The sequence below is a fragment of the Stenella coeruleoalba genome (genome assembly GCF_951394435.1).
Source record: "Stenella coeruleoalba genome assembly, chromosome: 2".
In the NCBI taxonomy this organism is placed as follows: Eukaryota; Metazoa; Chordata; class Mammalia; order Artiodactyla; family Delphinidae; genus Stenella; species Stenella coeruleoalba.
In genome coordinates, this window is record NC_137147.1 from 83,902,839 (window position 1) to 83,918,249 (window position 15,411).

At 59.3% G+C, this 15,411-nt stretch overlaps 1 protein-coding gene across 2 annotated transcripts; it reads left to right on the forward strand.

The window, feature by feature from the left end:
* Window positions 1-1,630: 1,630 nt before the first annotated feature.
* On the forward strand, window positions 1,631-11,133 carry DLL4 (delta like canonical Notch ligand 4). Of its 2 annotated transcripts, XM_079913443.1 has the most exons (11): window positions 1,631-2,432; window positions 2,544-2,813; window positions 3,310-3,367; window positions 4,152-4,415; window positions 4,829-4,889; window positions 4,977-5,107; window positions 6,625-6,794; window positions 6,978-7,197; window positions 8,362-9,064; window positions 9,554-9,662; window positions 10,199-11,133. In XM_079913443.1, exons 1-11 carry the CDS (start codon window positions 2,367-2,369, stop codon window positions 10,202-10,204), a joined length of 2,058 nt encoding a protein of 685 aa, XP_079769569.1. In that variant the 5' UTR covers window positions 1,631-2,366; the 3' UTR covers window positions 10,205-11,133. The 2 variants fall into 2 exon arrangements, with proteins under 2 accessions (XP_079769569.1, XP_079769568.1); XM_079913442.1 differs by lacking the exon at window positions 10,199-11,133 and having other exon boundaries at window positions 9,554-9,817.
* The last annotated feature ends 4,278 nt before the right edge of the window (window positions 11,134-15,411 follow it).

Here is a 15,411-nt window from a genome sequence, read left to right on the forward strand (position 1 = left end):
TTGACAGTTTGCAAAGTGCTTTTGGGCACATCAGTCCGGATGTGTGTGAGGGATAGAGTGTTCCAGATCTACCAATACTGAACGAAATGTCTCCTGTGGGACTGGATGTCTCCCTTGAGGGTCAGGCATGAGCCAGATCCAGAAAAGGAGCGAGTTTTTTATGAACTCCCAGGCCAGGATTTGGGGGTGGAAGCGGACAGAACTAGGTAGGGCTGGATGCCAGCTCAGAGGAAAGCGAGGGGCACTCTTTGGCACCCTAGGCAGGACTAAGGGATTCGTAGAGGATGGGCAGAGAACCCACTGGTCAGGATCGCTGGGAGGCAAGTCCTGGGCTCCTCCTCCCTCGGGCCTGGGGACTCCGCCTGTCCATAACCTACATTAACTCTGGAGCGCAGCCTGGGCCCATCTGCCGGCCCCCGCCCCACCTCGGTTCCCCACGCCAACCCGTTCGCGCCAGATGGTGGCTGGGAGGGGTGGCCGTGCGTGGGGGACCCCGGAGCCCGTCTCCTCACCTCACCCCTCCCCCAACCCACGCTCCCAACCTCTTGTTTCTCATGCTTCTCCCTCAATCCTTCACCACCACCAAGTTAAAAAAAAAAAAATCAGACCATGCTCGGCCTAGGCAGCTGTTGGGCTCCGAGCCGTGCCCCCCGCCCCCCGCAAGACTCCCCCGGGCCCGCGCCGCGTCCCTGCTCCCCCCAGCGCCGATCTTATCGCCCGACGACAGCCATCGCTGTGCGGGCGGGCTGACAGCTGAAGCCACAAGGCCCCCGCCGCCCTCAGCGTCGCGGAGAGAGACCGCTCCTCTGCACCCCCCGATACTGAGAGAAGCCGGCCCTCCCCGGTCTAAAGCCTTCGGGGATCACGCCGGTTCCGGGAAAGCAGCTGCACTGCCGCCGCTTGGAGAAGTGGGGCCACCCGGGGGAGCCGAGAAGGCGAGACGGGTGAAGCCGCCTGAAACCCATACGAGTCTGCGCGCTTCCAGTTCCACCCTACATTTTGCCCTATGAGGAGAGGACCCGGGTCTGCCCGGCCTCAGCCCCTGGACTCTCTGGTGGCTCGAGCCAACTCTGCAGTCAGGAGAGTTCCTCCCTGCTCCAACGGAGCGACAGGACGCGGGCCGAGGCTTGAGGCTGTTGGGGGGTGAAGGTGGGCTCTGGAGCTGAGGCTAAACCCAGGTGAGGAGAGGCGCTGAAGGCGGGGCCAGACCCTTATTACCATACAGCTGAGGACGCGCCCCCCTTCTTCTACCTCGGGGACCACGCCCTCCTACCCCCAGCACGGGTACCACGCGTCTGGGGACTGGCACGCGCGGAGCCCAGGCGGGAGGCAGAAGGGAGGAGGCACGCGCTGGACACGCCCCCCATAACTGGGGAGGGAGATGCCCACCAGGTGGAGGGGCCGAGCCCCCGAGTCTTAGATGCTTGGTCCCTCGCCTAGCACGGAGTGGCCACAGAGAGGTTAATGCGTCCTCTGGCTTCCCTGCTGCGCGCGGGGGGGGGGGGCGGGGGGGTGGACGCTCACAGGTTGGGGGCCGACGACGCCAGGGCTCCCGAAGTTCCGGGAAGGTGAAGGAGACTGGAGTCCTTTAGCACTGGTTTCGCTTTCTGAGCTTAAGTTCTTTTTACCTTCTCCAGGGCTGCAGGTAACTAACGCCGGCCGTGGTCACACCGCCGACGGGGACTCCCCCGTGTCTCCGCCCCCACGACCATCCGGGAACCACTCGCTCACCTCCCGCCCCATTCCCCCTCGCCCTCCCCCTGTCCTCCCACTGCCGGGGTCTCGGCCTGTATCCACGCGATTGCGGAGAACTGGTCACCTCGGCACGCGCTGAGCTGGGGGACCCAGGGGCTGAGAGCGGCACAGAGGGGCGGGGACCTGTGCCTGACTGGCTGGCTGGGAGGGGGGAAGGCGGGGGCGGAGGCCCCCTCCGGGCGGGGCTGGGGCTGTAGCAGCTAGAGGCCCGAGGGGAGGGGAGAGTGACCACGAGTCTGAGTGACAGGCGGGTGAAGAGAGGAGCCAATATATATAAGGAAAGCTCCCGAGAGCGCAGGTTTCAGTAGCGGCGCTGAGCGCAGGCTGGGAACGCGAGGCCAAGAGCTGCAGCTCAAGCCGCCTCAGTGCAGTGTACCCGGACACTAGCCTGCTTACAGCCCCAGGATTAGTCCGAGGACACGTCCTCAGCGCGGCCGCCACCCAGCCGCCCTCACCTGGATTACCTACCGTGGCAGTTGGAGCGGAGCTAGCGAGAAGGAGAGGCGGGAGGAAAACCCCGAGCGGAGCCTGGCTTTTCAGGGACCCCTCTGGCGGTTGGACGCGCGGGAACGATTCACAACCGGCGGGTGCAGAGAGCGACGCCCCAGGGAATGGCAGCCGCAACCCGTAGCGCCTCTGGCTGGGCGCTACTGCTGCTGGTGGCACTTTGGCAGGAGGTAACATCCCGCGCCCCCTCCGCCCCCTCCCACCGTGCCCTGGGCCTGAGCCCCTGGCGTCCACCGAGCTGACCGCTCTCCTTCTTCCTTCCCTCGGTCCCTGGGCAATAGCGCGCGGCCGGCTCTGGAGTCTTCCAGCTGCAGCTGCAGGAGTTTGCCAACGAGCGCGGCGTACTCGCCAGCGGGCGGCCGTGCGAACCCGGCTGCCGGACCTTCTTCCGCGTCTGCCTTAAGCACTTCCAGGCGGTCTTCTCACCCGGGCCCTGCACCTTCGGCAGCGTCTCCACGCCTGTGCTGGGCACGAACTCCTTCGCCGTCGGCGACGACAGTAGCGGCGGGGGACGCAACCCTCTCCAACTGCCCTTCAATTTCACCTGGCCGGTGAGCACAGCCTGGGCGCCCGGGGAGGTCACGAAAGCCGAGAGAAGGGGTTTCCCTGGGACCAAAGCCTTCTCCCTAGATTGCCTCGCTCCCCTCCAATAAAAGGGGGGGCACTCTCTTCTGATCCTTCTTTCCGACTCTCTCCTGGGACCTCACCCTCCTGTACGCTCTCACCAGTCTCTCTCTTCCCCGTTCTACGCTCCATCTTCTCCCAGCGCTAGGGATACGATTTTCATCACCTACAACCCCGGGGCGTGCTCCATCTCAGAAAGACTCCCGCGTACATTCCCTCATCCCTCAACTCTCCTCCTACCCGGGGTTGTCTCGCCTTCCTAGCTCGCGCGCGATGCTGAGTGCAGACCCGTTACATAGACCCGGGCGCAGTAACTGTATCCTGCAATTAGATTAATTAAACCGGCTGCCGAAAGGCACCCCCACCATCCCCTGTTCATCTCGCTCTCTCTGTCTTTCCCCGCCCCCTCCTTTCCGTTCCCAGGGTACCTTCTCACTCATCATCGAAGCTTGGCACGCGCCAGGAGACGACCTGCGGCCAGGTGAGTAGCTCGCTCCGCGGCCACAGGGGGGCGACACGGCGCAGCGCCGAAAGAGTTAATCTGTAATAGGCGGGGGAAGTGCGGGGTGGGGGCGTGGGGGGCAGGACGCTTAGCTAGGCCGGGAGCTGCGCCCCGCGCTGGACGCTCGGATTCCGCCCGCTGCCTGGACTCTGAGCACAATTGCGTTTCCTGCGGGTTATTTTTGGCGTGGGAACGCGGGGAGCACGGCGGTGAGAAAGGCCGAAGCTGCCAGCGCCGCTGACGGGCCCCTTCCTGTATTTTACACCTTTCTCGAATTCCGCTCCTTTGGAAAGGGAATAATGGCTTTGGGATGTTGTTCTGACACAGAGGAAAAGGATATTTCAGCAGCACAACAATTCTCACTTTGCAAAGGAAAAAGAAAAGCATTACCCATCTCTGAGGGCAGAACCCCTGAATGGGCACCAGAGGACCCCTTGCTCCCAGGGTCCTCAAAGGCCTGGAGAGCTTTTCTTTTTCTTTTTTCTCTCCCCCCCCCCCCATTTTGACCTCTTTTCCTCTTTCCCCTGCCTATCTGCCTCCAGAACATTGGGATATCTTAACATCCTTCTATTGTCCCCTTTTTGAATGGTATCAGGCCCTCTGCACATGCACACACAGAGCAGCTAAGCAGTGGGACACTTGGGTTCCTCTGGCCTGCGTTTGCTGGCAGGTGGGGTCATCTGGACAACTGGTTTGATCCAGCAGTTGCTGGCACTCTTGGGGACTGGCTGCCCTTCCTTGACCTGGCCCTCTGCCCCTTCAGAGGCCTTGCCACCAGACGCGCTCATCAGCAAGATCACCATCCAGGGCTCCCTAGCTGTGGGCCAGAACTGGTTACCGGATGAGCAGACCAGCCCTCTCACAAGGCTGCGCTACTCTTACCGGGTCATCTGCAGTGACAACTACTATGGGGACAGCTGCTCACGGCTATGCAAGAAGCGCAATGACCACTTCGGCCACTACGTGTGCCAGCCAGATGGCAGCCTGTCCTGCCTGCCCGGCTGGACTGGGGAGTACTGCGAACAGCGTAAGCAGCCAAGCTCCCACCTGCCTGGAGGGGGGTCCCCGGAACAAACACAGTGGCATCTTTTCGGCTGCAGCCTGCCTCCCTTGGAGAGCGGGTCTGGGCTGTCCACTACCTGGGCCTCAGTAACAGCTGGGGATGCTTAGGATGGGCTTGGACTCTGCCCTCCCTCTTCTCAGTGCTCCTCCCCATGGTGCTAAAGCCCACAAAGACCCCATAATTGCATTCCATCCAGCCTGGATTCTCCTTCCCTGTGCCATCATTTCTCTTTAAGACATCCATGGCTCCTCTGGGAAGCCAGGAGTGGGAAGTGAGCCCAGGAGAGCTGGGGGGCACCCCCAGGGCCAGGAGAGGGAGAGTGGGACTTCAGAGTCATTGTCATCCCACCCTCACCCAGTGCCGCCTTCTCTCCTCAGCTGTCTGTCTTTCGGGCTGTCATGAACAGAATGGCTACTGCAGCAAGCCAGCAGAGTGCATGTGAGTAGTGGACAGGAAGCGGTGACGGGGGGAGCCGTCCCCTGTCCAGGCCCTCACCTCACCCTCAGCTTCTCTTTTGTTCTACAGCTGCCGCCCAGGCTGGCAGGGCCGCCTGTGCAACGAATGCATCCCCCACAACGGCTGTCGCCACGGCACCTGCAGCACCCCCTGGCAATGCACTTGTGATGAGGGGTGGGGAGGCCTATTCTGTGACCAAGGTGAGTCAGGGCAAAGAGAGGGGACGGAGAGCTGGGCAGGGCATGGGAACCAGGGTTGTCACCTGGACTCTTCCTACTCGATGACTGCTGAGTCGGCTTTCCCATTATCCTTCAAGGAGCTTGGGACTGTAAGGATCTTAATAACTGGCTTAGAACGAGATGGTGGGTCCTTCTTCCTTAGGTGCTGGGGAGGAAGGGTGGCTGGAGAAGCCAGGAGGGTGACAAGTTGGCAGCCTGAAGGTTGCACTCATAAATTCCAGCAAGGCCAGAGAGAGGGGTGCCGGGCTCAGTTCCTCTTTCTGCCTTGTAGTTACCTATTAACCCCCTAAGTGTTTGCTTACCTACCAGAGCTGTTTGAGCAGCTCTCCCCTAAACAGCTGTCTGGTGGGGTGTGCCCACTGGCTGCCCTGAGGCTGTGGGTGAGCTGGGCCTCTGGGCGGAGTGACATCTAACCGCCTTCTCGGTGGGGCAGAAACGGCCTCCCTTGTTTCCCCCAGTAGCACTTGCCAGGCAGCTGCCCAAGCCCACACTGTCTTCCTGGTGTTCAGGGGGCTGGTCACTCTTCTGGCTGCACTGGGGTCTGCCAGCCCCAATGATGGGGGAGGGGGCCTTTTTTCCTTCATCCTCATAGCCAGCTGCAGCACGTGCCTCCCATTTTCAGGGTCAAATGGGGTGGCTGCTGCCATGGAGACACCAGCACAGGCCTGGGTAGGGTGGGCAGGACGCTTGCCAGGATAGAAAGGACTTGCCTGGGCCCTGACTTGCTGGCAACAAGGGGCTTGGAATTCAGCCCCTGTATTCTTCGTATGTGTGTGTGTGTGTGTCACTTTCTACCCCACTGCAATCCCCCCAAACACACACACACACACACACACACACACACCTGGTTCCTGCCCTCTCTCTTTCCTCTCCCCACATTTGCTCCCAGGTGACACAGTCATATACTCATCTTATTCAAACAGAGCCCTTACAGTCCCTGTATTTGCTCTGTCTGGTTTTCCCTCCCTGTCCTTCCCAAATAAGAAAACAAATACTTATATTTCAAAATACCCTCGTAAGGCATTTCGCTTTAAAAAACGCCTGGCAACCACTTATCGTGGCTCTCGCCTCCCCTCTACTCTTTCCACCTGTTAAAATTGTAGCCCGTTTCCAGGCTTACCTCAGCTGCCCCTCCTCCACGAGGCCTTTTCTGACTTCCTCCTCAACATGTGGTCTTGCTGTGCCTCCTCTTTTTACCTTTATTCTCCCCTGGCTGCAGTGCTTGTGAGCTTACCTTTGGGCAGTTAACTGCGTCCAACTGTGTTTTTTCAACTTTGATTGATGGTACGCCTCAGATGTGGTTCTAGGTGCTTCAATATACCCGATTTCACTGGGGGAAGAGGAAGGGTATTTGGGCCCAGAAGACTTTGAGTTGAACCCTCTGGGCCAAACATGGACAGTGAACTTGCACCACCAGGAGCCTGGAGGTTGGGACCACTCTTTGGCTCTGCTCAGCCGGTCGGTTCCTGTCTCCGCAGATCTCAACTACTGCACCCATCATTCCCCGTGCAAGAATGGGGCGACGTGCTCCAACAGTGGGCAGCGGAGCTATACCTGCACCTGTCGCCCAGGCTACACTGGCGTGGACTGTGAGCTGGAGCTCAGCGAGTGTGACAGCAACCCCTGTCGCAATGGAGGCAGCTGTAAGGTGAGGCCTAGGCCAATGCAGGAAGGCAGAGTTCTGGCCAGGCGACGCCCAGGCATCCCCTCCCCAGGCGGCCAGTGGATGTGCACCCATGGGCAGGCATTGTGGGCAGGTGGGGCCTAGCCCCCTGCCAGGAATCCCTGCCCCCAAGGGTCTGACTTTGGCCCCTTTCTGCTCTCTTTCCAGGACCAGGAGGACAGCTACCGCTGCCTGTGTCCCCCGGGCTACTATGGCCTGCACTGCGAACACAGCACCTTGAGTTGTGCCGACTCTCCCTGCTTCAATGGGGGCTCCTGTCGGGAGCGCAACCAGGGGACCAGCTATGCCTGTGAATGTCCCCCCAACTTCACTGGCTCCAACTGCGAGAAGAAAGTGGACAGGTGTACCAGCAATCCGTGTGCCAATGGTGCGTCCTGTTGCCTTGCTAACCTGGTGGACTGGCCCTGGGGCCAAGAGAACTTTCTGGTGAGGGAGGGTCAAGAGAGGGGAGAGGCCTTGTCTGTCACTCTGGGCAGGCTGAGACGGATCCCCATCTGCTCCGGATGGTGAAGAGCTTGCTTGATCATCTGGGTGGCTTTGGAAGAGGAGCAGGTTAGCAGTGGGTGCAGGCCTTTGGAGATGGAGCAGTATGCACCCTGCCTGGCTTCCATTCCTATTCCGATGTCCTGACCTGGCTGGGGCAGCCTCTGACCCTCCCCAGGAAGTCCTGGGCTAGAGCGAGGGAACTTGGAGGCCTCATGTCCCTCCTTGAAAGAGGCTAGCACGGTGAGGTCCCTGCTCCTGGAGGCCTCACCTCTCCCCACGGCTACAGTGAGCCTGGCACAGCATAAGGCGTCTGGAATGTTCAGCATTTTGGGGGACACCAAGCATGTTGGTTATCTTTGTCTCCTTGGCCTTCTGGTGACCCTCTGTGAGGCAGGCAGACAGCACCGTGCAGGAGAGAAGCCTTAGGAGCTGCGGAGGGATTGGAAGGGCTGAGATGGAATCTGCTCTCTGGCTAATCACTTAGTTAACTCCCCGGAGCCAGTTTCTTCATCACTGAATGGGAAAATATAGAACCTGTCCTCTGTCTTTCATGTTGTGAAGATTAAATGAAACAATAATAGATCTCTCTGAGCATTTACTGTACACCATGCATGTGCTCCTGCCTTCACGCATCACCTTACCTAACCTTCAGAGATCTCCTATAGAGGAGACAGCATTCTACTCCAATGTAACAAATGAGGAAATTAGGCTTAGAAATAAAATAAAGCAACGGGTGCCAAATCCCCAGCTAGAGAGAGACAGCTGAGATTCAAACCCAAGCATACCTGTTCGATTCTACTGTAAAGCTCTGTAAGATGCTGGCAGTTCTTATACACGAGCCCACTGAGGCGTAGAGGACCAGGCTCACCCTCAACTGCAGGTCTCCTGACTCTTTGTGCAGAGCTCTTTGTAGTGGGATCTGTGAATGCTGGCCGAGTTCCCGGATGACCTTGGTTCCTGGGATGGGGCACCCTCTGCACCGGGGGGGTGGGAGTGGGGTGGGGTCCAAGGAGGTTGCTGACTTGTGGCCCATGTGTACCCACAGGGGGCCAGTGCCTGAACCGAGGTCCAAACCGCATGTGCCGCTGCCGTCCTGGATTCACAGGCGCCCACTGTGAAATCCATATCAGCGACTGTGCTCGCAGCCCTTGTGTCCACGGCGGCACTTGCCGCAACCTGGAGAACGGGTTCGCATGCACCTGCCCTGCTGGCTTCTCTGGCCGGCGCTGCGAGGTGCGGATGCCCACCGACGCCTGTGCCTCGGGACCCTGCTTCAACGGGGCCACCTGCTACGCCAGCCTCCCCCCGGACAACTTCGTCTGCAACTGCCCCTACGGCTTTGTGGGCAGCCGCTGCGAGTTCCCCATGAGCATGCCCCCCAGCTTCCCCTGGGTGGCCGTCTCCCTGGGCGTGGGACTGGTGGTGCTGCTGGTGCTACTGTGCATGGTGGCAGTGGCGGTGCGGCAGCTGCGGCTCAGGCGGCCTGACGACGGCAGCAGGGAGGCCATGAACAACCTGTCGGACTTCCAGAAGGACAACCTGATCCCCGCCGCCCAGCTCAAGAACACAAACCAGAAGAAGGAGCTGGAAGTGGACTGTGGCCTGGACAAGTCCAACTGTGGCAAACAACAGAACCACACATTGGACTATAATCTGGCCCCAGGACCCCTGGGGCGGGGGATCCTGCCCGGGAAGTATCCCCACAGTGACAAGAGCTTAGGGGAGAAGGCGCCACTGCGGATACACAGGTGAGCGGCACCCAGAGGCCCAGGGCTCACCAGGGACCCCCTCACGGTACTGCCTGGGCTCCCCCAGGACAGGTGGGAGCTTTTAAGCAAACAGGGGCTCTTGCTGCTGACAGGAGGATGCTCCGACAAGATTTCTGCCAGGCTCCCTTTGTCCCTCCTTCCCATTCACTCATTCATTCATTCACAAATGTCAAGTGTCCACACTGTGTCACTTGTGACCCCCATCTTCCCACGGCATGGCTTGCCTCTGGTGGCAAACTGGCCTTTTCCAGGCCTGAGACCCTCTGGGAAGGTTGGGGTCCTGTGGCTCTCTTAAGGCCTGTAGCTAACTGCCCGCCAGGCTAGCACTGGGCATCCCTAGTTCCCGTGTCTTCTCCCAGAGTCACCTCTGCCAGTTCCCTTTGGCTCTCCGGGGTCCAGGTTAGCGCTCCACCTCCCTCCAGCCCTCTCTTCATCTCTCCCTCACCGGCCTGTCTTGTGTTCCCTCAGTGAAAGGCCAGAGTGTCGGATATCAGCGATATGCTCCCCCAGGGACTCCATGTACCAGTCTGTGTGTTTGATATCAGAAGAGAGGAACGAATGTGTCATTGCCACAGAGGTGAGTGCTAGGCTGTCCTTCCCTTCTAGCATGTTCCCTCCTGCCTTTAGGGGGTGAGAAAGTGGTCCAGTTACTCTTGACCTTAGGGGCCGCTCCTGAAGGGTGGGTCGGAACCCCTCCTTGGCAGGCTGGGTTCAGTGGCTCTCGGATCCCTGCTGGCCTCGTTGCCACAGAGGGTGTGAAACAGGAGCCGTGGTGGTGAGCCAGCCCCGTCTCTTCCTGCTGTGTTAGTGCTGGGCTGGGCGGCCATGGCACCCGGCCAGCTCCCAGGCGCTGCTTCCCAGCTGCTGGTGGGTGAGGGTGGTTGCCTTGTGCCCCTCCTGCCCCTTGCTCACTGGCTTCCTTCACTGGCCCACCTCATGAGCACTGTCTTCCAGGCATGTGTATGTGTTGGGGCAGAAGACTGGGAGGGCTTTCCCACCTCCTCTTCACCCCACCTGCCTCACTGGCTTCTCTCAGGGAGTCCCAGGGCAGCCATGGAGGGAGTGCTTGTACCCCAGGGTAACCCACTTTCGTGCTCTCCACATGCTCCCCAGGTATAAGGCAGGAGCCTCCCCAGGACATCCCAGCTTCGCCCCAGCAGCTGGACCTTCCTTCTGCATTGTTTACATTGCATCCTGGATGGGACATTTTTTAATATGCAACGTGCTGCTCTCAGGAGGAAGAGGGAATGGCATGAACTGGACAGACTGTGAACTTGCCAAGAGATGCAGTACCCTTCCACATCTTTGGGTGTCTGTCTGGCATCAGATTGGCAGCCACGCCAGCCAGGGGAACAGAGGAGAGGAGAGGTGCCACTTGGACCCGCCCTGCCAGCAGTGGCCTTCAGAGGGCTCCTTTGGGGCTCTGGCCTATTTTCCAGAGAGAGTGGCAGTGGCCCCGTGGGGCCCGGAGCTGCTGTGGCCTCCACTGGCATCTGTGTTTCCAAAAGTGCCTTGGACCAGGCTCCATGGCGACAGCTGGGTCCAAATCAGAGAGGAGAGAGGAGGCCAGTAAGGGCAGGGCCGTCTGTGGGCCAGGAAACCATCTGGTTCAGCTCTTGGCAGGAGTGTCCCTGCAGGTGAGGTGAGCGCCCCGAGAGGAGCGGGAGAAGCATTTTCTGCCCGCACCTCTAGCCGCTGCACGTGGGCCTCGCTCCTAACACCATCCCTGCCTCTCCCTGGCCCAGGCTCTCTGGGGAAGGATACTGGTAAGCCTTACCTGGCTTCCACAGCCTCTGGCCCTGGGTGCCTTGGGCTCCTGTGAGCAGATAGGTGGAGGGCCTGCCCCTCTTCCCAGCCAGAGGCAACAGGCCTAACTGGGGAGCTCAGGGCAGTGATGATGGAAATTCCAGTGAGGGAGAAATTGGGTGCTGTCGCCACCTAGGACCTTTCCTCCCTCAAGCCCATTCCCAAGGCCTCGAGCCTGGGCTCTGCCCACACCCACTACTGCCCCCAGACTACCCTTGAAGCCGATCTTCAGAAATCAATAATATGAGTTTTTATTTTGTTTGTTTTTTTTTTGTAGTTTATTTTGGAGTCTAGTATTTCGATAATTTAAGAATCAGAAGCACTGACCTTTCTACATTTTATAACATTATTTTGTATATAATGTGTATTTATAATATGGAACAGATGTGTACAGGAGTTTAGTATTTCTTGGGTCCTGTCTTTGTGATGGCAGAGTGGGAATCCTTCTGACTCCCCTTCTCATATTGCTGCCGGCTGCCCCCCACACCCCTGGCACCTGGGAGCACTTGGACTTGGCCTACTGTGCTCTAGGCCCTTGTCCTCTTCTAGTTCTTGGGGAATTTGGCCTCACCCATTTAGTCCCCAGCCTGGGCCAGCCTCCTCTGTCTTATGGCTTGAGGTTGGCTGCAGCCCCCCTTCCCCCTCATGCTCCCACCATTCCTTGGGGGTTATGCCCCCTTAACCTGAATCTATCCCGCTTTTCTCCCTTCAAGTCTGAAAAAGCTTACGGACACCCTAGTCAGCCTGGGGGATACAGGAATTTGGGGGAAGGAGACAAACCTGCCTGTTTTCCTCTTTTCAAAAGGATTCTCTTGTCAGAGAGCGGGGTCTCTGACCATGATGACATCTGGGCTCTTCCTCCTGCTATTGCAGGGTTTTAGATGGACTGGCACCCTGCTCATTTTTAAGCCCCGGCAGGGCACTGGTCTTTGTGCCAGGGGGATCTGCCTCGGGTCTGTCCTCCTTGCAGCTGGGCAAGAGAGCTGGCTCTGGGCGCCTGGTCTGCCTGGAGCTGCTAGAGTTGATTGAAGACTGTAGAGAGGGGAGGAGGAAGAAGAGGGAGGCTTCCCTGAGCCCGGGTTTCTCTGGCTGAGGCATTACTGAGAGAGTTTCCAGTCTCTACTTCATGGCTAGCTTCCTCTAAGGCGTAAGATGGTCCCTAGGGTGCCACAGTCTTCTCTCTACAGTCACAAAAATACTCCATGGAGAGCAAGTGATGAAAAAATGAGCCATCGACAGAAAGCTGAGCAGATGCTCCCAGCTCTCAGCCCATCCAGTAAAGCAAAACAGACCCAGCAGATGCCCCCAGTGGAGTCCAAGTATATGCAGCGCTACTTGCCTCCCTTTTCCTTTCTCGCTGACACATAGAGCATGCCCGCCCCTAATCTGGGTGCTTATGCCAGAGACAAGGGAGCAAGAGACCTAGGCTCATCCACACTCACCCAAGTGCACACGTTCCACGCCTCACCCATTGCTCCCTGTTCCCCTCACTGCACACACAGGGTATCAAACAGGAAAGCATTCAGGGAACCGTTCCCACAGCCTGAGCCGGCAGCAGGGGGAAGAACAACACGACCTCACTCTTCCTGCCCAAAATGAAACAGGAAAGCAGCTCCCGGGCCCTGGGGGGCGGGGGAAACTGGGCTGGGACACGAAGGCGAGATGACGAGGCTCCCATGTGGGGGACAGGTAGGACACCCGCGGGCCTGCACGTCCACACCACCAGGCTGTGCTGGGCTACACAGGCTGCCAGCTCCTCAGAGGAGAGCTCTGGAGGGGAGCTGGCTGGCTAAACCCACTCACCGGCTCTGATACCATGCCAGCTTTCTGGGAAAAGAGGGGATCCCTTCATGGACTTGGTCTGGGCAGCTCCAACCCGTAGCTTGTGCCAGGTTCCACCTCTAGTGACATGCAAAAGCTGCGCCAGGCACTTGGGGTGTGAACAGGCCACAGTGGAAGCCCTTCTCTCTCCAGGATTTCCAGGTCACTCCCTGAGGGTCCAGCCCCTTCTCATAGGTAAGGTACCCAAGACTTTCCTGATGGAGTGTGCAGGTGTACAGGAGAGGTCCTAGGCTTGGCAGAAACAAGGCCAGATGATAGCTCTAGACTCACTGTGAAGTGCTCTCCCTGGCTTAGCAAATACCCATGTTTAATCTGCACTGGTATTTCATAAGACAATTCAGAGCATAGCAGTTCCTTAGCCTGGAAGCAGTGTCCTGTCTAAAGGACAAGTCTGACCCCACGGTGACCGCCAGGTCTGAGGACAGCTGCATTTCCAGAGCCCACTGGCTGGTAACCACCTGGATATCACTGTGGGGCGTCAGGCAGGGAGAGGCTGTGAAGAATGCCTTTATGCTGCTGGCTCAGCTAGCGGTCCCTCTCCGGCCTCGGGGCCAGACTGGTCAGGGGATAGAAGAAAAAGGACAGTGGTTCCTACCTCCCCCCATCCCGGGCTAGTTAAGGCCACTAGGTCACTAAACTCAGGTCGCGCGGACGCTCCACCTCTCACGGGGACCCACAGGGCTCTCCCCTCCTTGACGCTTTCCCCGCCTCTCCCGCGGGTCCGCAGTTTGGCAACCCAGCCCTCCACCCCACGTGGCCCGCCGCATTCCGGGAAGGGATGGAAGTGATTCACTCAGGGAACTGTGAGTGTCCCTTCCCGGGGAGAGGATGCGCCTGGGAGGTCCCAGCGGCCTCCCTCAGGCGGCCGCGCCCTCCCTCGCGCCCAGGGCGCACGGCACGGCCGGATCCCGGCGGGCCTGGAACCCCCAGCGGCGGCGGAAGAGGCAAGTGCGACGCGCTGGCCCGGGTCAGCCCTCCACCTGCCGTCGCCCCGGAGGTCCCGCGGCTCCCCGCCGCCCCCCCCGCCGAGCTCTTTGTTACAGCCCGACTTCCTGTTTGCGGCCTCCCGACCCCGGCTCACTTCCCGGGCCGGGAAGCCGCCGAAGGCCGCGAGTTTCTCGGAGGCTCCGCGCCCGCTCGGCTCCTCCTCCTGCAGCCCCGAATCCCACCCTCGGCCTGGGAGCCCGCGCCGGGCCGCTGTCGCGGGAAGCCGGCGTAGCTGGCGGGACAGCGGGCGGGACCGCCCGGGCCCCGCTGCCCAGCACCAGGGGGCGCTGCGCGGCCGCGGGGCTGCTCCCGGACCGGGACCGCCGTCACCCCGCAAGGCACGGGGTCAGCCCTTCTTGGCCCTGGGGGCCACCGGGACGATTCGGAGAGGGAGCAGCCGGATGCGAGTTCAGTGATAGACTTTGTCGCGCAGAGCTCTCTCCGGCCCCCGGGCCCCTAAGCTGAGGGAGTATACTGGAGAAAGCTCAGAGCGATGCTTTCCTCTAAATATGTTAGAGGGTATCCAGAGAAGCGGCCCATTACCAAATTCTGAGCTGTCGGTGCAGCCAGCGCCCTCCCCACCTCGCGGTCCTCTGCGCCCTCTCATCCCAACCCTCACCTTGAATGGAAGGGAACCGGGTTTGAGTTGGGAGGCTGAAGCTCCCTTCCAGCACCACCTCTCATTGCTAGGTGACCTGGGACAAGTCCATCCATTTCTTCATTCTTTTCGCACTGATTGAGCACCTTTTATTATGTCAGGCATTGGCGATGAAACATGGTCTCTGCCCAAGGAAGCTGGCCGTCTAGTTAATTATCTTTAACCTCTCAGAGGATCATAATACTTCTTGCATATTACTATGAGGTTGAAATGAGTTAGTGTATGAAAAACAGTTTGTGAGCAACGAGTCCCCCCCCACAGGTTGTTTAATCCTTATATTTATGCCAGCAAACCACTTTCGGGAGCTTTCACAGTCCAGCTCACAAGATAGGGGTGGGCTAGAGAGGAGCTTGGAGTCTGGCCGGATAGTCCCAGCAGTAGCCCTAGGACCAAGAAGGCAGCTGAGATGCCGGCTTGCCTCCACCCTTTCTTCTCTTTGTGTCCCTGTCTTTAAGGAGCACCACTTGTCTAGGTCAACCTCCTCTGATGTGGGGAGTAGTGGAAGGGAGACCCAGGCTGTGGGAAGTGACAGCAGGACCCCAAGTCCTCAAGAGTCCCCATCCCCTTGGAGATCCGCCACAAGTGGCTTTTGGCCCTAGTGGGCTCAGCACGTTCCCTTTATCCCCAAAGACCCTCTCAGGCCATGATGCAGGGTCCAAGAAAAGCCAGCTGCGGCTACAGTCAGACACAGGGTAACTAGCATCTCAGGAGTCTGGATTTAGCAACAGGTCGGCTCTGGGCCCAAGGCTGTCCTGTGTCATGGCACCCCCTGCAGGGCAGAGCCAGAGCCCTGCCAGGCATGGCCAGCTGTCTATCTCCAGTGATCCCTCCTCCTGACTCAGGTTGGAGGCAAAGAAGGCCCTGGGGGTAGGCAGACAGGTGCGTGCCACTGCACCTGTCGGAGGATTGTTTTCCCTTTCCCACAGGGGCAGATGTCTGGGCCAGGCCCGTCCTACTATGCCTGGACTGTTCAGTTTCACCTCCACCAGTGACTCCCTTCACTCAGGGCGTCCTCTTCTAACTCTCTGATAAA

What these genes read in the sequence shown, in the direction of transcription:
- DLL4 (XM_079913442.1), top strand. Translation starts at nt 2,367, where the DNA reads ATGGCAGCCGCAACCCGTAGCGCCTCTGGCTGGGCGCTACTGCTGCTG. An exon ending in CAGCAATCCGTGTGCCAATG is followed by an intron (nt 7,198 to 8,361) that starts GTGCGTCCTGTT and finishes GTGTACCCACAG; the next exon opens with GGGGCCAGTGCCTGAACCGA. An exon ending in GCGCCACTGCGGATACACAG is followed by an intron (nt 9,065 to 9,553) that starts GTGAGCGGCACC and finishes GTGTTCCCTCAG; the next exon opens with TGAAAGGCCAGAGTGTCGGA.